At 48.3% G+C, this 24,125-nt stretch overlaps 2 protein-coding genes across 10 annotated transcripts; one reads left to right on the forward strand and one right to left on the reverse strand.

The window, feature by feature from the left end:
• Positions 1-20,592, reverse strand: Srrm2 (serine/arginine repetitive matrix 2). Of its 8 annotated transcripts, none has more exons than XM_038328880.2 (15): positions 20,380-20,592; positions 16,804-17,075; positions 15,852-15,959; positions 15,480-15,644; positions 13,955-14,032; positions 13,510-13,572; positions 13,204-13,236; positions 12,900-12,950; positions 12,063-12,155; positions 11,198-11,390; positions 2,985-9,574; positions 1,994-2,281; positions 789-902; positions 584-688; positions 1-492 (listed from the first exon to the last, which is right to left on the reverse strand). In XM_038328880.2, exons 2-15 carry the CDS (start codon positions 17,043-17,045, stop codon positions 483-485), a joined length of 8,133 nt encoding a protein of 2,710 aa, XP_038184808.1. In that variant the 5' UTR covers positions 17,046-17,075; positions 20,380-20,592; the 3' UTR covers positions 1-482. The 8 variants fall into 8 exon arrangements, 5 of the variants coding, with proteins under 5 accessions (XP_038184808.1, XP_038184806.1, XP_038184807.1 ...); XM_038328878.2 differs by having other exon boundaries at positions 584-691; positions 20,380-20,591; XM_038328879.2 differs by lacking the exon at positions 20,380-20,592 and adding an exon at positions 19,788-20,139 and having other exon boundaries at positions 584-691.
• On the forward strand, positions 19,777-23,193 carry LOC119813529 (peptide chain release factor 2-like). Of its 2 annotated transcripts, none has more exons than XM_038328885.1 (2): positions 19,777-20,662; positions 22,893-23,193. In XM_038328885.1, exons 1-2 carry the CDS (start codon positions 19,856-19,858, stop codon positions 23,007-23,009), a joined length of 924 nt encoding a protein of 307 aa, XP_038184813.1. In that variant the 5' UTR covers positions 19,777-19,855; the 3' UTR covers positions 23,010-23,193. The 2 variants fall into 2 exon arrangements, with proteins under 2 accessions (XP_038184813.1, XP_038184814.1); XM_038328886.1 differs by having other exon boundaries at positions 22,898-23,193.
• Positions 23,194-24,125: the final 932 nt, after the last annotated feature.

Here is a 24,125-nt window from a genome sequence, read left to right on the forward strand (position 1 = left end):
TGCGTTTCTCATTTTTTATTTGACAGAAAAGTTGCTTTTGCTGTACAGATTTTAAAAAACCAAAATGCATTAAGAAACATGAAAGTTGGGGGGAGGGGTGTCACAACCTTATGAAGGGGGTGCAGCAACTCCTCCAAAATTAACTCCTTCCTCTTCCAAGAACATGTGACTTACCAAGTTCCAAAACATCAGTCACCCCCAGGAACTTGAGCAGGAACAGCTTCCTGGATTATAATTTCCTGAACTGTGCCCCTCCCTCCCCAAACTCTCATTCCCTCCCCCTCCAACCCCCCAAAACATATGAACCAGGAAAAACTCACAGAGATCAACATTTCACAGGAACAAAAAAAAAGGGGGGGGAGCCCTCCCCTCAAGATGCTGCCAAGGTTCAAGGGAAGGCAGACAAAGACTCCTTCCATGATTCTTCTGGGAAAAATGAGGAATACTCATGTCTCCAGAGCATGAGTGTGGTGGAATCCAGATTATGGAGACCTGCAACAGAGAAGATTGGTCAATGCATCACTTCAAATAGTCTCAACTAACTTCTAACTCTCACAAGGACTAGGCTTCCAAGGAGACAGACCTGGAGGAACGGTGGCGATTAGGTCGGGGACTGGGTGTCTCCTTCCTGCGCTTGTGCCCAGGAGAACGGCTGTCCCCACGCTGGCCTCTCCAGGAAACTCGCTCACTGCTGTAAGAGAATAGAAATTAGGCACTAGAACAGTACCAACAAGTTTTTCACTGGTGGCTAGGTGAGCTAGATTGATAGTACCTGCTATGTGTCCTACCTTTGTTGATCCCTTGGTGAAGGCTGGGGCGAGGGCTGGTGACGCTCCACAGGTGAGTAACTAAGGGATCGGGAATCCCGAAGGGAGTCTATTGGCTTTCGAGGGCTGCGTGACCTAGGGAGCAGAGTAGGCCTCTATAGCACCATGTCCTCCCAAAACCACCAGCCAAGCATTCAGGACCACCCACCCAGGTCCTGACCACCAAACCTCACACCACACAGGGCCAGCCTCAGACCCACCTTTGTCCGCACTCACCCATCCGCCCGCACACCATCCACCGAGTGCCCCCAGTGGATAGGGCACAGGGTGCAGCGGGGGATGCAAAGATAAAAGAGTCCCTGCCCTTGGAGTTTTGTTTGGGAGTGAAGGAGGTCAACAATGAAGGCACACATGCCCCCTATATAGGAAACAGGCCAGCGGGGATGGATGTGCATGGGCCTGAGGATCCGAGCAAGGATGGGGGGACCTGGGCAGGGCAGGGAAATGGCAGGGCAGTCTTCTCGAAGGTGTTGTTTGGGTGCAGTCTTGCAGAACGAGTTCACCAGGCAGACAAGGAAATCCCAGGCAGAAGGAACAGCATGTCCAAAGGCATGGGGCTCTCCTTAAGACTGCAAGGCGCTGGGTATGACCGGAGCACAGGGCATGTGTGGGGGCGGGCAGGAGGAACACAGGGCGGGCAAGGGCAGCTGGTGAAGAGCCTCACACGCCATTCCTGCAGAGGTGGCACTTTATCCTGCAGGCCACAGGGCGTCCCGGAAGGATTTGTGGAGTGAAGGGAAGTAACCAGATGTGCGTTTTAGAAAGATCCCTCTGGCTACGTGTGGAAGAGAATGGCGTGGAGGCAGGGAGACAGGGAGGAGGCTGTGGACAGAGTCGGGAGAAGATGACGGTGGCCAGACCAGAGCCCTGCAGCAGCAATGGGGAGACTTAGAGCTAGAATCTCTGAGACCAGGCTGCTTGTCAGGGGAGGGGAGAGGGAGGAAGAATCCTACGACTTCCCAGTTCTGGCCTGGGCCCTCAGTTGGATAGTGCAGCCCTTGACCAGAACACAACACTGTGGGAGGATAAGAGGAATGTCGGACTCCTCCCGTACAACCAGACACAGACGTCCACACGAGGCACCCCAGCAGGAACCTCACCCAGGGTCCCTTTTCTGGAGAACTCACCCCCAACCCCCTTTCCACAACAGGCAAGGAAGCACTCACCTCCTCTCGCCAGGGGGTGGCTTCTTGGGGCTTGCAGGTTTGGGTAAGGCCTGAGGGCCAGGCTTAGCAGGGGAGGGGGAGGAGGAAGAAGAAGAGGAGGAAGAAGAGGAAGAAGAGGAGGAAGAGGAGGAGGAGGAAGAGGAAGAAGAGGAGGAAGAGGAGGAGGAAGAAGAGGAAGAGGAGCTGGAACTGGAGCTGCTAGAGCGCCTCTTCCGTTTGGCTGGGGTTGGCTCCTGAGGGCGTCCTTCTCGCACAGCCTCCTTTGGGGCTGGGGCGGGACTGGGGACCCTGTGAGAGAAGAAAGGTGTCAGAAGGAGACAAGATGCCCCAGCCCCAACCCTACCTTCCTTGGCCTGGAGGAACGGCAGTGGAGGAGAGGTGCCTGAGAAAGGCCCTGGGAATACTGGAAGGCAGGCCAGTAAGCACTTCTCTGGAGCAGTAGCACAGAGCTGACCAAACCTCTGCTAACACAAGCAACAGGCTGGGGCCCGAAGCACAAGGGATCAAGGTTAAACCTCAAGAATGTCCCTGATGAAGGAATAAAGCCCCTGGACTCAGATGTGGAAGCTGAAGCTGGGTAGTCTCCGTCCTTGGAGAGCCGCAGCTTGGGGAGGCCCCTGTGAGTGCAGGTTGGCAGGGGAGGGGCCGTCCTGCCTGGAGGCAGGGAGAGGGATGGGATGACCTCTGAAGATCCTTCCAGCCCAGGGAGTTCCTCTTGAGGTCTAACTGCCATCCCTCCTGCTGTAAAATTAAGTCCATTTCCTCTAGTTCTGTCCTCTGTAGAGATGGAAAACTTATCATTATCCTCTGGAGAATTAACCTTTGGAGACTTTTATCTGTCCCATTCCTCCCCACGAAGCCCCCACCCAGCATTCTTTCTTGAAGGTCAAGGTCCCCCAAACTTTCAAGTGCTTGTTTTAAGATTTTTTTTCCCTCCCAACTCCCCCACCCACTGTAAATACCTTCCCCCTAGATTCCTTAACTCCCTCACCTTTTCAGTGCCACCTCAGGCTGAGCAGGAAGGCTGGAGCCCTCAGAGTCGCTAGAACTGGAGCCAGAGGAAGAGGAGGAGGAGGAGGATGAAGATGAGGAAGAGGAGCTGCTAGATGACGATGAAGAGGAGGAAGAGCTCCGACGTTCCTTTGCTGGTTGCAGAGCAGCCAATGGAGAAGGCTGCTGGGCCCCAGTAGAGGCTGGTGGTTCCCCACCTTCAGCATGGGACACCCCAGGGGCAGGGCCAGAAAGCATGCCATTGTGATCACTAGCAGAAGATGTGGACTTTGTTACCGTCCCAGATGAAAGGGACTGAGACCCTGCTACAGGAGTGGTCTGGGCAACTGAACGAGATTGGTCTGAAAAGGCAGATGGCACAGGGGACCGAGGTCTATCCTGTGCTGGAGGGAGAAGAGATTGTGAAGGAGCCTGGACCATTCTTGAAGCAGGGGAAGGAGCCCGCTCAGAGGTCATCCTAGACTGGCTTGGGGCAGATGGTGGGGTTCTAGACCTGGCTCGGTCAAGCAGCAAAGGTGAGGTTCTGCCACTGACACGCTCATAAGCAGAAAGGGGCACCCTGGGACTGGTGAGATTTGCACCAGACAAGGCTGGAGCCATCCTGGCACTTGAGAGATTTGCAGGAGCCAAGGCTGCAGGGGTTCGAGAGCCAGCAATATTCACAGGAGCTGTACCATGTGCAGATCGAGGACCCACCAGGTTTGCAGTAGGAGGAGCCTGGGGTGTTCTGGAACTGGAAGGATAATTTGCAGCAGTTGGGGGTGTCCCAGAGCCTGAGAGACTCAAAGCTGCCAATGCAGCTGGTGTTCTAGCTCCTGCGAGGTTCACAGCTGTAGCTGCAGGGGCTCGAGGATCAGCAAGGTTCACAGCTGAAGGAGCCACTGCTGTTCTAGGGCTGGCTAAGTTCATGGCTGCTGCTGCAGCTGGTGTTCTTGAGTCAGCAAGGTTCACTGATGTTGGAATAGCAGATGTCCGGGCACTGGCAAGGTTCATGGCTGCTGCAGATGCTGCTGGAATCCTGCTGGCAAGGTTGGCAGCTGGAGCTGTTCTAAGGCTCATGAGAGGTACAGGAGCTGGAACCTGGGACATTCTTGCGGCAAGACCAGCAGCAGACATAGACGGAGGTGGTCGAGCAGTGCCAAGACTGATAGCTGTCAGGGCAAGTGCAATTCTAGACTGAGCATGGTTCTCTGGAACAGATGATCTTGGATGATCAGGAATCCGGGGACCTGGACCATCCATCATTGAGCCACCAGTTTGCTGTAGGACAGACATGGGTGTTCTAGCACTGCCAAGGGGTTCAAGCATACCAGGTGATCTACATCGGTCAAGAGGAGTTGGTGACATGCTAGGACGACTGAAGCAGCTCATCCTAGAGCTACTGAGTGCTACAGGAGGTGTACGAGATCCAGAATGATTCCTTGTTGCTGGAGGAGTGGCAGAACGTGATCGATCAGAACTACTTCCAGATGCAGACCGCCTACGGATGGCTGGAGGAGATCTTGTTAGAGACCGCTTGCCTCGAGTTGCTCTAGGAGTACGAGACCTAGAACGGCGACGGATAGCAAGTGGTGAGCGACTTCGAGAGCGCTTGCGTGGCAACAGTGGTGTCCGGGACCTAGAGCGTCTCCGAATAGCTGGAGGAGTTCGGGACCTGGAACGACGGCGTGTCACTGGTGAGGTTCGAGAACGGGACCGCCTCCGGGTGACTGGAGATGTTCGAGACCGAGATCTTCTCCGAGTGACTGGAGACGTCCTGGATCTCGATCTTCTCCGAGTGACTGGTGAGGTTCTGCTTCGCGATCGCCTCCTGGTTACTGGTGGAGTCCTAGATCTGGACCTTCTGCGAGTCACTGGAGGAGTCCGAGAACGAGAGCGACGACGTGTTGCTGGTGTTCTGGACCTCGACCGACGGCGAGTTACTGGTGGTGTTCTGGACCTAGATCGCCTTCGGCTCACAGGGGATGCTCTTGATCGAGATCTACGCCTATTTACTGACCTTGACCGTCTCCTACTCACAGGTGAGGTACGAGATCTGGACCTACGTCGGCTAATTAGGGGTGTCCTGGACCTGGATCGCCGATGAGTAGCTGGTGAGGCTCTAGACCTAGAGCGCTTCCATGGAGCTGGTGATGTTCGTGAACGAGATCGCTTCCGACTGGTCAGGGGTGTCCGAGATCGGCCTCTTCTCCGTCGAGATGAGGTTCGGGAACTCTCCTGTCTGGTAGGCGATCTTGAATGGTAACCAGAGCCACCCCTCCGTCTACGAGTGACCCGAGACCTAGACCGGCTCCTCTGTCTTCTTCGTGATGTTGACTGAGACGATCCAGACCTATCTCGGCGTCGTGTTGTTCTGGCTTTCTCTCTACGTGAGCGGGATCGAGATCTTTGGAGTCCACGAGGTTTTGGTGAAGGAGATCGACCTCTCCTTGAAGTTGTCTTGGTAGGGGGTGATGAAGCTGAACGCCGCCTCCGTGAAGATCTTGACTTTTCAGTTGGCTCTGGTGAAGATACTGAAGGACTTCTTCGACGTCTTGGTGGAGTTCTGGAGCGTGTTTCTGGTGATGAAGAGGCAGAGCGGCTTCTACGAGAGACTCTAGCCTTCCTGGTTAGCTCAGGAGATGAACGAGAACTCCGACGTCGAGGTGGTGTGCGAGACTTTGTCTTTGGCTCCATTGAGGACCTGGAACCTCTTCGAGCAGTTCTGGATTTAGGTTGGTGTTCTGGAGAAGACTCAGAACTACTGCTTCCTTCGGGTGAAGGGCCCCTCTCTTTGCTTGACGAACCTGATCTACTACGCCTGGGCAGAGCCCGAGGGGCAGATACTTTGTGTTCAGGAGAAGAATCTGTACCACTCTGAGCCCTCTGTAGCACTCTTGGCTTATCTTTCATTTCAGGAGATGAGCCAGACCTACTGAGCTGGGGAGAAGGTCGAGACTTGCTGTCAACCTCTGGAGATGACCCAGAATGACTCCTCTGTCTAAGAGGGGTTCGAGTCTTGGGTTTAGAATCTGGAGAGGAGTCTGAGTCACTTCTTTCCTGAGGGGACGTGCTGGGTTTTCCATCAAGCTCTTGGGAAGACCCAGATCGACTTCTCTGCCCAGGAGAGGTTCGAGCCATAGTTTTCTGTTCCACTGAGGATTCTGACCCACTTCTTTCTCTCTGAGGTGTGACACTCTTATTGTTGAGTTCTGGGGATGATGGAGAATGACTTCGTGCTCTGGGAGTCTGAGGCAATGCTTTTGATTCAGGGGACGAGTCACATTCACTTCGTCCCCTGGATGGGGTTTGAGGTGTGTCTTTGACCCCAGGAGATGATCCAGATAGGCTATGCCTGGAAGGAGTCCCAGACCCATCTCTAAGTCCTGGAGAAGACCCAGACCGGCTTCTCCTAGATGGAGTTCTAGGTAAACCATCTTTCAGTTCAGGAGAAGATGCAGAACTACTTCTTTCTCTTGAAGGTGTTCTGTGTACAGTCTCAAGTACAGGAGAAGACACACTCTGATTTGAAAATATTCCTACCTTTTCCACTACTTCTGGGGAAAACTCAGAACTACTGCGCCTAGAGGACCTCGCTGACTGTTCTTTCATGTCTAGAGATGGATCTGTCTCCATTTGATTAAGAAATGGCCCATTCAGTTCTTCTTTAACTTCGGGAGAAAATTCAGCGTTTACCTCTGAAATGGGGCCTGAGTTTCTAAACTCTAAAGATGACTCAAAGCTATTCTCCCCAGGGGGAGAATGAGATAGCTCTTTATGTTCTGGAGAAATCTGTGGCCCACTCCAACATGAAGCTACTGTGGGGATTTCTGCTGCTTTTGAAGAAGGCTGTGCCTGGCTTTGGTCAAGAACAGACAACACAGCAGGCCTTTCTATTTCAGGAGATGATTCAATGTTACTTCCAGGCATTTCTTTATGTTCTGGAGATAAACTGGGTAGAATCTGACTTAAAGGTTGCTCAGATTTTTCTGCTTCCATTAATTCACCTTGGCTTGAATTAGGTAATGAACTATTTTGGTCTCTTAAGTCTAGAGGTGACCCAGCTCCACTTCTTTCCTTCAATAATACTCTAGGTACGTCTTTCAGTACTGTAGATGACTCAGGCCTATCCTGTATAGGACTAAACTGTTCTCTTGGTAAAGAGGACGATGCAGCAACATCCTCTTGAATTAAACCTAGTTTCTCTTTCAATTCAGGAGGCTCCAATATGCTCTGTATCAAAAGAGATTTAGACTCTACTGAAGGATATAGGTTAGAGTCAGGTTTAGCTTTACTCTGGTCAGGAGACATTCCTGATTTCAACTTTGGATCTGTTGGTAATTCACCTTTATCTTGTTTTACTGGTGATCTGAGTGCCAGCTCAGTGACTGGAGATGAAGATCTAGAAGGGCCACCCTTAGGAGATGTTTGAGATTTGCTCTGCAGCAAGGGAGATTCCAAGTGAGTCTCTCTCACTTCTGGACTTGAAGCATCAGACCTGGGATCTGGCCAAGTTTGAGATTGTCCTTTCTGCTGCACAAATGAGCCAAAACAGCTCTCTCCTGGTATTGTATTGAGTGTTACACCTGGACAGACGGAAAAGGATCCAGAGCTTTCTGCTGGTGAATCCTTAGACTTCTCCTGGGAATAGGGTGACTTTGATGCAGAGAGATTTTGCTCTGGAGGAGTCTGGAGCATGCTTTTCGGGTATGGTGATGTAGACTCAGAGTGACTGTGTCTCGGTGGTGTTCCTGGTTCCACTTTACTATCTGGTGAGGAGGATCTAGAACGGCTTTGTCTTGGCAACAACCTAGAATCCACCTTGGAGCAGGGAGATACTGATCTGCTTTGCCTTTGAGGTGTTCTAGATGTCACTCTACTAGGACTTGGAGAAGAGGAGCCAGAATGGCTTCGTCTTGGTGATATTCCCATCTTGACTTTGGGTTGTGGAGATGATGACCTACATGGGCTCTGTCTTGGAGGTGTGCTAGATTTCACACGAGGAGAAGACCCAGAGCAGCTTTGTCTTGATGGGGTCCTCGATTTCACCTCGCCATCAGGTGATGATTCAGAAAAGCTCTGTCTTTGTGGTGTTGTAGAGTGTTCATCGACCTGTGTGTTTGTTACAGACCCTGGTCTTGGTGGTGTTCCAGATTTTACTTTGGGCTGAGGAGATGAACTTGAATGACTCTGTCTTGGTGGAGTTTTTGACTTCTGTTTAGGCGGTGAAGAACCAGAGCGGCTGCGCCTTGATGGTGTCTGAGACTTTTGTTTAGGACACGGAGAGGAACCTGAAAGGCTTCGCCTCAAAGATTTTGCTTTGGATCTTGGTGAAGAAAGAGACCTGCTTCGTCTTGAGGAAACGTGAGATTTTTTCATTTCTGGGCTTGAGTTGGATCTGCTCCTCCTCTGAGATGTTCTAGATTTATTCTTCCTCTCTGATGAGCCAGACCGTCCTCTTCTTTGTGGTGTTCTAGAGTGAGATCGTCCACGCCTAACCAGACTTCTGCTGCGAGATCTTCGCCGTGCTGGTGTTCTAGAGCGTGACCTCCCTCTCCTGGCTGGTGTTCTAGAGCGTGACCTGCCACTTCTCCTGGCTGGTGTTCTAGAGCGTGACCGGCCACTTCTCCTGGCTGGTGTTCTAGAGCGTGACCGGCCACTTCTCCTGGCTGGTGTTCTAGAGCGTGACCTGCCACTTCTCCTAGCAGGAGATCTACTTCGAGACCTCCTTCGAACTGGTGATCGGGTCCTAGATCTGCGCCTAGCAGGTGTTCTCGATCGAGACCTGCCTCTGCGAGCTGGTGTCCTGGACCGAGACCTACGCCTGGCAGGCGTCCTGGACCGAGACCTACGCCTGGCAGGCGTTCTAGACCGAGACCTACCCCTTCTAACTGGTGTTCTAGAACGGGATCTGCCCCTAGTGGCTGGAGATCTAGAGTGTGACCTGCCACGCCTTGCTGACCTAGACCTGCCTCTTCTCTGGTTATTTCTACTCCTGGACCAGCCTGGTCTCTGAGGAGATCTAGACCGGCCACGCCTCTGGGGACTTCTAGATTTTCCCCACCTCTGTGCAGACCGTGACCTACGCCACTGAGGGGACCGTGACCTAGAATGACCTCTCTTGGTGGGGGTTCTAGATCGAGATCTTCCCCTTTTAGTGGCAGGACTACGTGATCTCCCTGCTCTATGAGATGGAGTACGAGAATGAGATTTATCCCGCTTTGCTCGGCCATGTGAACGATTCTTAGATGTGGGTGAAGAAGAAATCTCTCGGCGGGCCCCAGGAGCTGGTGTGGGTTTACGACTTTCAGGGGAGGAACTGGCATGCCGAGAAACTTTGGTAGGCTGGGGAGATGGTGGGCAGCTCTCTGAGGAAGACGACTGGGGAGGTTTCTCAGGAGACTTAGATGGTGAACAGCCCCGGGTTGGGGAGGCCTCAGATGAGGGGTTAACTGGCTCCTGACTGGATGGGATTGCTGCAAGGGGTCGTGGGGAGTCGCCATGTTGCTCAACAAGGAGCGGAGTGGGGGCAGGTAGTTCTGGCCCTGTGCTGCTCCTTTCCGGAGAGGGACTAGGTCGAGCTGAAGATTTCTAAGAGTGAAAAACAAAGTAAGGATAGTGATAAACACCATAGCTCTATTATCACCTGAAAGATTCCAAGAGTTTCTAATAAAACTTCCCTTTATACACCTCTCAAATCAACTGACCCTTTCTCTACCCAAAGTCACACTCAATTAACAAGACATCATGTAATACTAGTAGGGAGGCAGCAAGATACCCTTGTAGGCTGCAAACCATGGATCTCGTGTGGTAGAAAGAGAAAAGTTACTCCTCTAAATTGTTCTCTGCCCTGTACATGAGGGTACACATCCCAGCAATCAGGAGGCAGAGGCAGGTGGAGCTCTGTAAATTTGATGCCAGCCTGGACTATGCAGTGCATTGCAGGGCAGTCAGAGTTAATGTAAGGAGACCCTACCTCTAAATAAATAAGTACATGAATGAGTGACCAATAAATAAACAAGTAAATAAATGGTTGACCAAGTGAGATGGCACTTGCCACATAAGCCTGGTGGTTACCAGAGCTCAATCCCCAGAACCCATATACAGGTTGTTCTGACTTCTAAACATACTGATAACTCACACCTGCCTTCCCCTCATCAGACACACAAAAGAAAGTAATTCACCAAGGTCTCACAGGAATAGGCCAAAAGAAAAAGGCTAAACCATAAACACTTTAAAAATAATTTTTAAAAAAAAGCATTGAAAATAGCAAATGAACCAACTTGAAACTTAAGTTATCTCTAAATGAGACAAAATATGAGATATTAAGTTATACTAATTACTGACACCAGCAAAAATCAGCCATAGAACTAGAAAAGTATAAAGTTGGAACTACCAAAATGTTTTTATATTGGCAGCAGCAAATTAAAGGGGCAAAAAAAGGTGTGTGCACATGCGCACACACAAAAAAGGAAACAGAGACACTGTAAATAGACACTGTATGGATATAAACAAATAAATATAAAACCTACAACTGTCAACTGAAGTTTCATTGAAGACTTCACAATTTAGTGGGACACAACTCATTTTAAAATACTTGGAGCCGGGCGGTGGTGGCGCACGCCTTTAATCCCAGCACTTGGGAGGCAGAGGCAGGCGGATCTCTGTGAGTTAGAGACCAGCCTGGTCTATAAGAGCTAGCTCCAGGACAGGCTCTAAAGCTACAGAGAAACCCTGTCTCGAAAAACAAAACAAAAAACAAAAACAAAAAAAAATACTTGGAAGTGTAAAATGACTTGGTAAACAAGATGAGTTAATGTAGAAATAGAAACATTTCTCAGCAGTAGCTTATAAAATGTCCGTCATGCAGCACTGCTAAGCTTGCCCACTTTTCTGAGTTCTAATACAGAGAACTCTTACTTTTTCTCATTCTGCATCACCTTTAAATATTATCCAAAATTCTCATGCTTGCTATTACACTATCCCAGTCTGTTTCTCCAAAACCACCCTCATTCACACATACACACACTCTCATTCTTTCTCTCACTGCCTTCTATAGCTCCTTGCCAACCTCCACGGCTAAACCTGACCATAACTCAAAAAGGTAAGATTTTCTCTTAATAAAGATACCTTACCCTACTTGTCATACTTGTTCCTTTTTAAGGCAGATCCCTGAGTAAAACTCTGTGACCCAATGATCAACTCAGAACATACCTCCTTCTTATCTTTGTCTTCATATGGACTGCTAGACTGCTTTGTAGAGGGGTCTGGGCTACTAGGCTGTTGTATGTTGGTGGCACCTGGCTCACTAGAAGGTGCATCTCCCTCCCCTTGATGCCCTGAAGCATGGGGAGGACTTTGCCCAGTCAAGGCTGTTGTATGAATTTTAGCAGCAGCACTTCGAGACCTGTGAGTTGATGAAGGGCAGGGGAAAACAGGGAAATCAGCTCAAGGGAGAATAGAAAACCCCCTCCACCCCCAGCCTGCAATCTACTTTCCTATATGTACAACCCTCTTTGGGGAGAAAACAAAACAAAACAAAACAAAAACCAAACCATGGACACATGACTGAAATCACTTTTAAAAATGCCAAGTGCAATCCTTTTTTCTGTTCCAACTCTTCCCAATACGATCCCAAATAAAACCCCTCTCAGCCTTTATTCACCACCCTCCAACATACCCAAACCTTCCACCCAGGCCCTTCCCTACCCACTTCATTCACAACTCACCTCTGAGCCCACCTCCTTCAGGAAGCCTTCCCCGATTAAGGAAGCCAGGGTAAGGACTCCTTCCTCCCCCAGACACCACCAAACCAGCAAACCACCCCCGCCCTATTCTGGTAGTCCATATACATCATAACAAACAAAAAATAAAATTAAAAAAAAAAGAAAAAAAAGACAAGGGGAAATGTATATATGTCTGTCCATCCTGTTGCTTTAGCCTGTCAGCTCCTAGAGGGCAGGGACCGTGTCTTCGGAATGGTCTGTGCAGCGCCTAGCACACCGTGGGCGCTCAATAAATATTAAATTGATTAACCCATCATTCCCTCTCCCTCCATTCCTCCTGGACTACCCCTTACCGACTACGAGAAGTATCAGAGGAAGAAGCAGAGTCAGCAGAAGTTGACCGATGGGCTCGACGACTCTTAGGAGCTGGTGTTGTGCTTCGAGACCTGAAGAAAGACCAAATCAAAGCTCAGGCGTCTGTCATACTTATTCTGAATTCTCCAAACTCATCTCTTTTTAAAAAACAAAGAAAATCTGTTGGGCACGGTGACCCCCGCCTTTAATGTCAGGACTTGAAGGCAGCAGGCCAATCTCTTCTAGTTGAAGTCAGCCTGATCTACAGAGTGAGTTCCAAGACAAACAGGATTACATAAAAAGACCTGGTCTCTCTCTCTGTCTCTCTCTCTCACACACACATACAAACACATTACATTTAGTTTGAGTATATATGTATGCAGAAGGAAATCAGAAGACAATTTATAGTTCATTCTCTCCTTCCACTATGTCGGTCTCAAAGGTAAAACACTCTGGTCTCTAAGTTCCTGTTGAGTCACAGTACCCACGCAGTTTTTGGCTTCCCCTTTACACATCCATCTCAATTCTTTTTTTTTTTTTTTTTTTTAAAACATTTATTTATTTTATTATGTAAAGAATATTTTGTATGTGTCTTCTGCAGGCCAGAAGAGGGCACCAGACCCCTTTACAGATGGTTGTGAGCCACCATGTGGTTGCTGGGAATTGAACTCAGGACCTTTGGAAGAGCAGGCAATGCTCTTAACCTCTGAGCCATCTCTCCAGCCCCCCCATCTCAATTCTTAACTACTTGTCAATGACACGACTGATTTCAATCTCATCCCCCCCAAAGTGTGTGTGTATGTGTGTGCTTATCTATTTCTTCCAAACACACTTACCGCTTCCTCTTCTTGTCCTTTGATTTACGTTTGCTCTTTGGAGTAGGAGACCTGGAAAATAAGGAAAAGTTGTCTAAAAAGATTTTGTAAAATATTAATAAAATCTGAAGTAAAATGGAAAAATAACTGGCCAAGTTTTTATTGTAACAGGTAGATAAAGGACTGCACTCTACTAAAAACAAGAAAAGGGAGAACACCTTCTACAAGCCAAACACTGGTAAACAAAGCCATCAAACAGTAAGTAGCTTACCACTCCCCCATGTGCCGCTATGTCTCCCCCAAGAACCAACAAGCTCTTTCTTACCTGTGTTTTCGTTTCTTGGACTCAGATTCTGACCTGTTAGTAAAGAAAAAAAGAGAAAGAAATCATTAAACCACAACTACGCTTCAAGAGCTGCCTCTAATCACTACCAAGAACTTCCACCTTAGCCAGGGGTGGTGGTGGTGCATGCCTTTAATCTCAACAGAGGCAGGCAGATCTCTCTGAGATAGACGCCAACCTGGTCTACAAAGTTAGTTCCAGGACAGCCAAGGCTATGTAGAGACCCTCCCCATAAATTAAAAAAAAAACAACAAAAACAAAAACAAAAAAAAACTTTACACCTTATACCTGTGTTTCTTCTTCTTTGAACTCTTCTTTCTCTCCCGTCGAGGAGAACTGCTCTCTGACCTGCTATAATGGGTTCAGAAGCAAGTCATTTTACTTGGCTTTCTCTCTGGCCCTCTAACCTATAATTCTCAAAACTACTTAAAAGCACTCGAACAAACCCAAACAGCATCAATGGTCCACACTTTATTTATTTCTATATTTAATCAATAACCACAAAATCAAAATCCAGAATGATGCTGGCCAGCTTTTTGGGCTGAGCTATTGATTCAATCATTTCCCACTAAGCACACACATTTCTGAGCTGAAACTTGAAAAAGCAATTCTGTCCCCTACAACTGTCTTTGCAATTTGGATTATCCACTACATGAAAGCAAACTCAAATTCTAGAAGTCCAACAACAGTAAAGGTCTCCCTGAATAGAAGAGTAACTTTCCAACTGACTTACCGTCCTCTATCTTTCTTCTTCTTCTTCTTCTTTTGTTTTGGAGTTGGTGATCGAGAACTGCTCGTCTCTCGAACAAGGCTGGGAAAAGGCAAAGAGATTCTAGGTGGCAGGACAAATTTCCTTAATAACTACTTCACCTTAGGACAACTGCTACATGCCAATTTGTCTGTGTCTGTATGTGTGTGTGTGTGTGTGTGTGTGTGTGAAAACTTCAGAATTAAAGATGTAAATTTTCTGGGCAGTAGTGGCGCATACCTTTGATTTCAGCACTGGGCAGGCAGGAGCAGGCAGATCTCTGAGTTTGAGGCCAACCTAATCTACATAGTAAATTCCAGGACAGCCAGGTCTATACAGAGAAACCTTGTCTTGAAAAACAAAAAGATGTAAATTTAAAAGTGGTTGTCTATTTAGCTAATTCTTGGGTTCTGTTAGTGAGAAAATATATGTATTTTAAGGCAGGTCTCACTATATAGCCCTCCCTGACTGTCCTGGAACTACCTATATAGAGCAAATTATAGCCTCAACTCCTCCTGCCACCTCTGCCTCCCAAATGTTGAGAATAAATGTGTGTCATGTTTGGTTTCATTAAAATATTTTGAGACAGGGTCTTACTATGTTATGACTGGCCTTGAAATCAAGAGATCTGCCAGCATCTACCCTGAGTACTGAGATAAAAGGTGTACACCAAAGCCGGGCGGTGGTGGCGCACGCCTTTAATCCCAGCACTCGGGAGGCAGAGGCAGGCGGATCTCTGTGAGTTCGAGACCAGCCTGGTCTACAAGAGCTAGTTCCAGGACAGGCTCTAAAGCTGCAGAGAAAGCCTGTCTCGAAAAAAACCAAAAAAGAAAAAAAAAGGTGTACACAATAGCTTAATTATCTGAAAAAATAAAAATAGGGTCAGCAGTTAAAAACACCGGCTGTGCTGGGCAGTGGTGGTGCTCACCTTTAATCCCAGCAGATTTAATCAGGTGGCAGAGGCAGGTGCAGAGGCAGACAGAACTCTTGAGTTCAAGGCCAGCCTGTTCTGTAAAGGGAGTTTAAAGACAGCCAGGGCTATTACACAGAGAAACCCTGCCTCGAAAAAAAAGGGGGAAAAAAAACCCACTGGCCACTTTTCCAGCGGACCTGAGGTCTCATTCAGAGCACCAAGGTGATTCTCAACCATCTATAACTCTATTACCAGGAGATCTAATTCCTTTTCTGGTCTACCAGAAGGGTCACCAGGCACATGGTACAAAAACATAAATAGAAGCAAAACACAAAAACAAAAATTTAACCAAAAGACAACAAAATTTAAAAAACTTTGGAAAGGCATTAGTGGCACAGGCCTTCAAGCACTCAGGAGGGCAGAGGAAGGCAGCCAGCCTGATCTACAGAGTGAATTCCACGACAGCCAGAGAGCTACATAGTGAGAGCCTGTCTCAGGAAAACTGGAAAAAAAAAAAGTCTAGAAATACTAGTAAAAATAATAAAGTAAGAACTTCCTTTTAACAAGGAAACAGATCCAGGCTTCTCTCCTGAGTACCTGTATGGTTTGGGAGGCTCAGGAGCTGCTTGTTTAGCTTCTCGAGCACGTCTCTGAGGATCAAAAGAACTACCATCCACATAGGAATCACTGATGCCAAAGGCAGCACGGAGTCTCTCATTCTTCTTCTCATTCAGTTCTGCCAACTGATGAGTCTCAGTTACCCTAGAGGGGGACAAAAAGGCCAAAATCTGAAGGATATACAGGTAACAAAAGTGAGAGCCCTAAATCAGAACTTAATTATAAGGATGAGCCAAACAGCTATGGTCTAAGGAAAGTAAAGGCAAAATCAAGTCCCGGGGGGGGGGGGGGGGGGGGGGGGGGAGGACAGCAGCAGCTATAACGGCATAGATTCCGGAGATCAACACTCACGTTGGCCTCTGCCCTGGGGTTTCTTCCTTGCCCCCAGGGTTCACATCCTTCTCCAGCAACATGAGTCGAAAGGTCGCCACCTTCTCCTGAATCTGCTGTTCTTCGTACCTGAAGGATAAATCCCTTCAAGGTTAGAGCTTGACAGGGGTTTTCCCAAGTCCCAACTTATAATTGCTTCCTTTCCAACATGGTCCTTTTTCCTCTCCATGCACACAGTACTTGTCACTCAAAAAGTTTTCCTTATCTTCCCCCACAACTCTCCTTCCTTCTCTACACTATGCTCTCTAGAACAGTGGATTTTAAACATGCTACAACTCAGGGGCCAAGAGAGGACAGTTTGCTTGCTGGCAGAGTTCCCAGTGCTCCTTTCCCAACTTCAACACGAATAGATCTTTTATTTCCTGGGACTTCAAAGAAAACATAATGTATAAAAGGATACCATTGCTCAAGTTTGAAAACCACTGCTCTAAACAGGTTTCTACCTGAATATGTTCCTTTTCCAAAACTTCACTTCTCTGCCAAGCTCATATCCTCTAATTCAAATACTCTTTCAATTCCAATCTGCCTTTACCAACTTCCAAGGCCGCAATCCTTAAATCCACCTACCTTTCTCTTCCTTCCAAATAACAACACCTGTCAGGTTACCTAGCTCTTCTGCCTGATGCTACTTTCCTATACAGCACATTTTTGTTCCTTGATGGCCCCCTTCCCCTTCATAAATTCAGCTAAATAATTCACACCCCCTAAGGCTGCTATTAATGCTCCAAATGGTTTCCTTGACATCCCACTATGCACTGACCCTTGACTCTTCTCAATTCTTCAAGCTCATTTTCTTTCTCCCTTACAGCTCCTTTTTAGGACTCTTTCAACCTACTCTACTTTCCGCACATCCCACCTAACACCCAGCTAAACACTCACTCAGTGCTTCGCTTCTCCCCACCCATTCCCTCACCCCTGCTCTTCCATCATCTCCTCCAGCTCGAGGCATCGCAGCTCCACGCGCCGCTTGCGCTCGTGGTCCAGGATGTCAGGATTAGGCCGCTTCACCAGGGCAGCCTCCAGGCGCCGCAGTTCCTCCTCTCCCTTGTAGTCAGGCCGCTCACCACGGCGGCCCCGCACCAGGGACAGGTTGCGCTGGACGTAGCCGTTGGTGCCGCTGCCCCGGGGCGTCGGCAGCCCGATCCCGTTGTACATGGCCCTGTGCCCAGGGGGGCACCACCGCTCCTGAGGGGGAGCGGGGAGACACCAGTCAGGCTCCTGGCCCCAATCTAACTACTTACCACATCTCCCACATCCACATCCCTGGCTCTCTTAGCCTTTAGTTTCAATACTTAAGTCTCACACTGAATCTCCACCAGCAAAACGATGCTTCCTCATTCCACTAGTCTGCAAACAAAACCCTCCCTTTATCCTCCCCACACTTCATCCTTTCCACTAAATCACCACTACTTTTAAACCTTTTCTCACAATGTACTTTCACCAAATCATAATCCATTCTTCTTTGTACTTTCCTTTCCTTTCTATACCCTAAGCAAACAAGAATCCAGTTTGTCTCAAATCTCTCCACACTACCCCTTTATTCTTCTTTGGCCACAATACACAATACAATACAAATGGTATCCTCACCAACACTCTGAACATAACTACTCATAACCAAGTCCTCCAAATGGCACAACAAACACCATAGATCAGAAGCACCTTTAAGCCCACAGTCCATTTTCAATGGCTCCTCCAAGAAATAAATATCTAGGCTAACCTAAACTAACAAGAAATGGATTAACAGAGTCCTAGGTATCTAAATAAACTGGCTAGTTAAAATGTCTTATGAAGCCTCACACCCAAACTACAGGCAAGCAAGAACATCAGAAACACTGAGAAACCATGGGCACATAAGCTTATACTTCACATGGGGAAGGTGAGCCATCTCTTTGATTCCAAATATTCATAGCACCTACCAACTACTGTGACTTTATTATTTTAGTTTCCTTCCCAGTAAAGTTTACCACATCGCTTGCAGCTCCTCCAAGTCTGGTTAGCTCTTGTTAAATATTGCCTGCTTTCAACTTGGTAGTCTAAACACAAACCATCTTTCTCTCTGTTCCAACTGTTCCCATACCTCCTTTACAAATTCTAGAAACCTTCAAACTCCGTATCTTATTTTAATGTAAAACTGTTGACTTTCCCTATTAAGCTCTGTTCTGGAACTTCATTTTTTTTCCTCCAAGTTCTGCTCTACTCTTCAATTTAACCCTATGTTTTCCAGTCAGGTTCTACCTCTTGTTTCAACCTCGGGATGACTAAGAGCCCTCAAACTCCATTTTTTTTTGGACTGCATTACTCATTCTCTGTTCCCTTTTCACTATATATGCTTTTTTTTTCCTCCAACACATTTTCTCCAAGATAGTTTCTCTGAGCATAATGAAAAAAACTAGCATAAAGAAGCACACAAAAACAGGGAAAAGTGGAGGTTAGTAAAAGCATACGTAAGAGATTAAGAGTTGGATGAGAGGTTACACTCATGGAATTTCAAAACTAGTAAATCAATTTTTGAACAAAAACAAGACCAAAGTGTGAAAAAAGAAATATAAGCAAATGCTACATGTAAAGCAAACACCCAAATGTACTTTTGCCCCATCCCACCCTCAGGTCTAGCCTAAGCCCTACTCAATCAAAACAGCTTTAGAAAACTAAGAGCAAGTAAGAGAAGTCTATCAGGGTCAAGAATGACAGAGCTAAACCTATGAAAGACATGTGCAAATTCAGGAAGAAATGGAAAAAAAATCTTTTTAGAGCCAAGAAATATGCTTCTGCAGCACCTTCCAACAAGCATTCTTAAAAGTCTAAGGATACCAATCCTCCCTCCCTTCCTCTAAATCTAGGGTCTTTATGGCTTCCTTGCCCCCATTAACAATCTTTCAACCTAATCATTCACTCACACTTCCACCATTTTACACAGAAATCCACCCGCCCACTCCCTACCTGAAGAAAGCTAATCAAGAGATACTAAAATCATGATTTTAAAGAACTTTCAGGGAAGGGCATAAAAAGTGGGGGGAGGGGGATTTACACCCAGCATCCTAAGCAGCTCAAGACACTAAAAGAGAAACGACAACTACCAAAACCGGGCAGCACAAAGTATTCAGCTTCCCAAAGTTAAGAACAGAAAGAAAAAGCAAGTTGCCAAGGGAAAATAATTATCAGAATTCCAAACTACAAAAGAAATAGAATTTAGAACTACAATACTCATGAAAAGAAACGGCACCCGAGAGAACAGCAATGGATCCTGGAAAAGGACTGAGCAAAAGACAACTCAGTGCAGAGAGACTATTAACTGCGTAGGCACCATGTAACACACGCAGCTCCAAAATTAACACAGGAAGAGACCTAACCTAAGCCCATCCAAATGAGGAAAAACAGTCTCCTTCTGAATCTTTGATTCCAAGATGTCTTAAAAACTGCAAAATGATAACAGCATAGGAAGAATTACATGCCAAAGTAAAATGGCTGACACGGCCAGGCTGTTTAAGTCCAGAATTTTCTACCAATCTAAAAGCTCCAAAAGCCTCGTTTGTTCATTTGAGGAGATATGTTTAAAAAGCAGGTTAGGAGCCGGACATGATGGCTAGCGCAGGCCTTTAAACCCAGCACTCGACAAAAACAGGCAGGCAGATCTCTCTGTGAGTTCGAGGCCAGCCTGTCCACATAGTGAGTTCCAGGTAAGCAGAGATCCTGTCTTATAAAACTAGAACGTAAAAAAAAAAAAAAAAAAAAAATAGAAATGAGGAGCACATGATCCTCCTTATCCACGCAGACTGAACACGTTCGGTTTTTGTCTTTTCTCTGGATCCCCACCCCGCCCCCCCCCTCTCTCTCTCTCTCACACACACACACACACACACACACACACACACACAGAACCTCGGCACCGATACTAACGACCAACTCCCGAAGTTCAAGGCCTCCCAGCACTCATCGAGCCGCCGAGCCTATTTTCGGCCTTGAGAATGGGGGAGGGGGCCGCGCGGCGACCCGCAGTCTGCGAGGCTCCGGCCGTTTCTCAGGCTCCCCCAGCAGGGGCAGGAGGACCCACACCGGGGTCAACCGGGTCGAGAGACCGGCGGGTCCGGAGCCCGGGCGGGGGACAAGCCCCCCGGCTGCCGCCCCCTCCCGCCACTCAAAAAACGGGAAAGGGCGACCGCGGGGTGAGGGTCTCCTCGGACCCAGGTAGAGCAAAGGCGGGCGAGAAGCAGAGCCTCGGGCACTGCGATCGAAATCGTCGGGGGCGCGCGGCCAGGACCCAGCGGCGCGCGCCTCCGTTGCCAGGTGGGGGAGGGGCGAAAGGGCTGAAGGCCGCGAGGCGACGGGAACCGCGGAAGCGGGGGAGGGAAAGGTACGAGAAGGCGTCCGCGCCGGCGGCGGCGCCGAGCACGCGTGCGCGGGGCGGCCGGGGCCGTTCTCCGCGCGCTCTGGCCTCGAGCCGAGACCGCCGCCCCTCCCCCACCCAGCTAGCGCGCTCCCTTTCTCTCACCCGCCGCCGCCGCCGCCTCCGAAGGGGAGAGGTCCTGCCGCAGCTGCTGCTAGAGTCTCCGAATCCCTCGGGCCCAGAAGCCGCCGCCTCGCCGGTCCGCAAGCCTCAGCCGCCGCCTCGCTCGCTTCCTCAGGGGCCGCAGCGGGCTTCGACTGCGCCACTCGCACCCCGCCTGGACCGCGCTGCACGTCAGCACGACCGAGTGCGTCAGCACGCAATCACGAGAGCCGCTGGGCCCTCTGGGAGCCGTAGTGCTCTGTGCGCAGGCGTTGGAGCCACACGGGTAAGTATAGTTTTGGTTTTTTTTTTAGGCGCAAGGGACGTTCGAAAAACCCGAGTCCCGTCGGGCACTGCGGGGAAAAGCGGGGAAAGGCGGGGCACCGTACCGAAGAGGCAACGTCTGCGGGAAATCTTCTTTTGTAGGAAGGGGGAGGGGATGGGGGCGGCAACCCACGACGCCGGGGAAGAGCGCAGACTCACTCCTTCCGCGCAGAGAGTTCTGGGAGTTGTAGTTCAGTCACGGAGGAAGAGACTCGTAGAGCACCTTCTCCGGGCAGCCATTTTGTCTGCCTGTATTGTGCGGCAGTGGTTCAGCTACTCAGCCCCCGTGACTGCGGGTTTCTGTAGCAAGTGTGAGGCCACAGAGCACCGGGTCATCCGCTCTCAGCAGGAGATGCTCCAGAGTCAAGCCTCCTGGAACCACTTGAACCCGGCTCTGGCCCAGGATTCAGAAGCAAAAGCCGAACTAGTCTTCTATGATGTCCATAGTTTTCACCTTCTTATACGGGCCGAAATAGGGCGGGCAGGCCGGCCAATGACAGTTTCTCTTGCTTGGCGGTGGTGGCTCACACCTTTAATCGCAGTACTCAGAAGGCAGAAGCAAACGGATCTCGAAGTTCGAGGCCAGCCTGGTCTACAGGCGAGCTCCTAGACAGCCAGGACTACATAAACCCTGTCTCAAAACAAAAACAAACAAACAAAAAACCTCTTACCTTTGAGTAGAAGACTAGATAAGTGATTTCGCCTGTAGAATCTGCCTTGTAAGAAGGAATGTGTCAGGAGTAACAATTTAAAATGTTTAACTCTGTACCATTTCCTGGCCCTGGGCCTCACGACCTTAGTTTGACCCCCTCTGACCCATATGGCAAAGGAAGGAAACAACAACCAACACCCACAAGTCCATGGTACTCGTGTGCCGTGTGCCTGCCTCCACATATAAACACACACACACACACTAAACAAAACTGTAATAAAAAAAAAAAAACTTTAAAACAAAACTCGTAGACTGTCTTTTTTTTTTTGAGCCAAGGAAGTCTAGGCTAGATTCAAACCCTCTATGTGACCCAAGCTATCCTGAACTTAGGATCCTCCTCCCCTGTAGTGCTGGGATTGATATGTGCTAGCAAGGGCTCTACCATTGAGCTACACTCCCAGCCTATTTCCTATTAAATTTATGTGTTAAAAATGATGTGCATACATGCTTGTCTCTTCGGGGTATGTGCACAAGTGCAGTTTCTGTGAAGGTCAGAGGCTCTGAGGGCTTATTTAGTTCCTCCGCGTGAACAGTACTAAGGTCTTAACTGAATCATCTCTCCAGCCCAGCCCCATTAATTTTTAAAGGTTCTTTTTCTAGGACTGATTAAAAGATGGTCTCCCAGCTGGGCAGTGATACACATGCATGTCTTTAATCCCAGCACTCGGGAGGCAGAGGCAGGCGGATCTCTGTGACTTCCAGGCCAGCCTGGTCTACAAGAGCTAGTTCCAGGACAGGCTCCAAAGCTACAGAGAACCCTGTCTCAAAAACAAAACAAACAAACAAACAAAAAGATGGTCTCCCACGAAGCAGAGCTGTAGGAAAGCTTGTAACTTTCAAGCTAGTGTCTGACAACTTTAGCAGACGTAGTACCAGCCTGTCTGCAGTCTTGAGTGCAGGAAATTAAATCTGATGTTGTTTCTTTTTAATTTACCAACAAAAGGATAGACTCAGGTGCTAGAATTCCAGAGCTGTGAGACCCGCCACATTTGAGGTCACATTTCTGTGCTCTAAGCCTGTTTCCTTGAAGTCCCCAACACTGCTAGACTTCCATAAACTGGGCATACCTTTGGAGTTAATACGGCAATGTATTTGAGGTTCAAAGTAAAGGGTGGTGGTTTCTTTAAAGATCATACCACTTCTACTGAGACCTTCCCTGCCAGCTAAATTCCCATCTAAAGTCCTCCTATTTTGTGCCAAGTTTTTTTTTTTTTTTTTTTTTTTTTTTGATTTTTTGAGACAGGGTTTCTCTGTGGCTTTGGAGCCTGTCCTGGAACTAGCTCTTGTAGACCAGGCTGGCCTCGAACTCACAGAGATCCGCCTACCTCTGCCTCCCTATGCTGGGATTAAAGGCGTGCGCCACCACCGCCCGGCTGTGCCAAGTTTTATACCTGAATTGTGCGTTAAAAGTTGATGAAAACCCCATGGGGGAAAATATTCTTTTTCCATGACAACAGTGAATTCCTTTACATGTCCACAGTGCAGTTTTCAAAATCAAAGTAACACTGAAAGCTGGACATGCCTGTCGGTTCTCCCGGGACTCAGGAGATCATCACAGGAAGTTCGCTGTGAGTGCAAGGCCAGCTGGACTGTATGACAAGAGCCTTCTCAACAACAGCAGCAAGAATGTAGGGCTCACAAGACCGGCTCAACTGGAAAAGGAATGTAACGTGTGGTAGAAGGACAGAACTACTGAAAGTTGTCCTCTGGCTTCCTAATGTGTGGCATGATACCACCCCCAGTCCCCCAAACACATGCACAAAATAAATGCATAAATAAAAGGTGGCTGTAACACAGATGCAATGCTATAATCTGCAGAACTCATTGAGATGAGACATTGTTATTTGTTCTGATAGCATCTTTTATAACCAAGACAAATTCAAAAGCATTCTTTGAAACACTTGAACTGTTTGACTACTCCTCTAAGTTGAAACATTCTCTCCTCATTGGAGGCATTTAGACCTGGCCAGGCTGGTGGCCCACGCCTTTAACTCCAGCACTCAGGAGGCAGAGGCAGCTGGATCTCTTAAGTTTGAGTTCCAGGACAGCCAGGCAGCCAGAGCTGTTATGGAGAGAAACCCTGTCTCAAAAAAAGAAAGAAAAAAAAAGCCTCAAGGCCTAAGAAAATGTACAGAATTCATAAGGCCCTCTCAAAGGCATATAGGCAGTAAACAATTGCTGGGCAGGAGGAAGCTCCCTGGTGGAACTGCCTGCGAGGTAGCTGTCTTGTCCTCACCCACGCAGGAGTGGGCTTGCTGTGATGCAGCGTCGCAGGTCACCCACACTCAGGTGACGCCTTGGCCAAGTAATACCAATAAATCACTTGGTTATCGAACTAGATTTGATTTGGGTGGAGTCATTTCTCTGACCATCATGGTTCCTCTCATTAGAGTAAATAGATATTTGTTCTTCCCAGGAAAAGCCATGTAAGACATTCAGGCATTACATTCAGTTATGTCTTTTTTTTAATTTAGTGTGTGTGCACTCACATGTTCACAGGTATGTGTGATTGCTAGTGCATGGAGCCAGGGGACACCCTCAGGTTTACCTTTATATACATATATATATATGGCATCTATATATATGGCAGGGTATGATGGCAGATGCCTTTAATTGCAGCATTAGAAAGGCCAGGACAAACAAATCTGTAAGAGTTCAAGGCTAGCATAGTCTACATAGGGAGTTCCAGACTAGCAAAGGCTAGAATGACCCC

Source organism: Arvicola amphibius, chromosome 4 (assembly GCF_903992535.2).
Source record: "Arvicola amphibius chromosome 4, mArvAmp1.2, whole genome shotgun sequence".
In the NCBI taxonomy this organism is placed as follows: Eukaryota; Metazoa; Chordata; class Mammalia; order Rodentia; family Cricetidae; genus Arvicola; species Arvicola amphibius.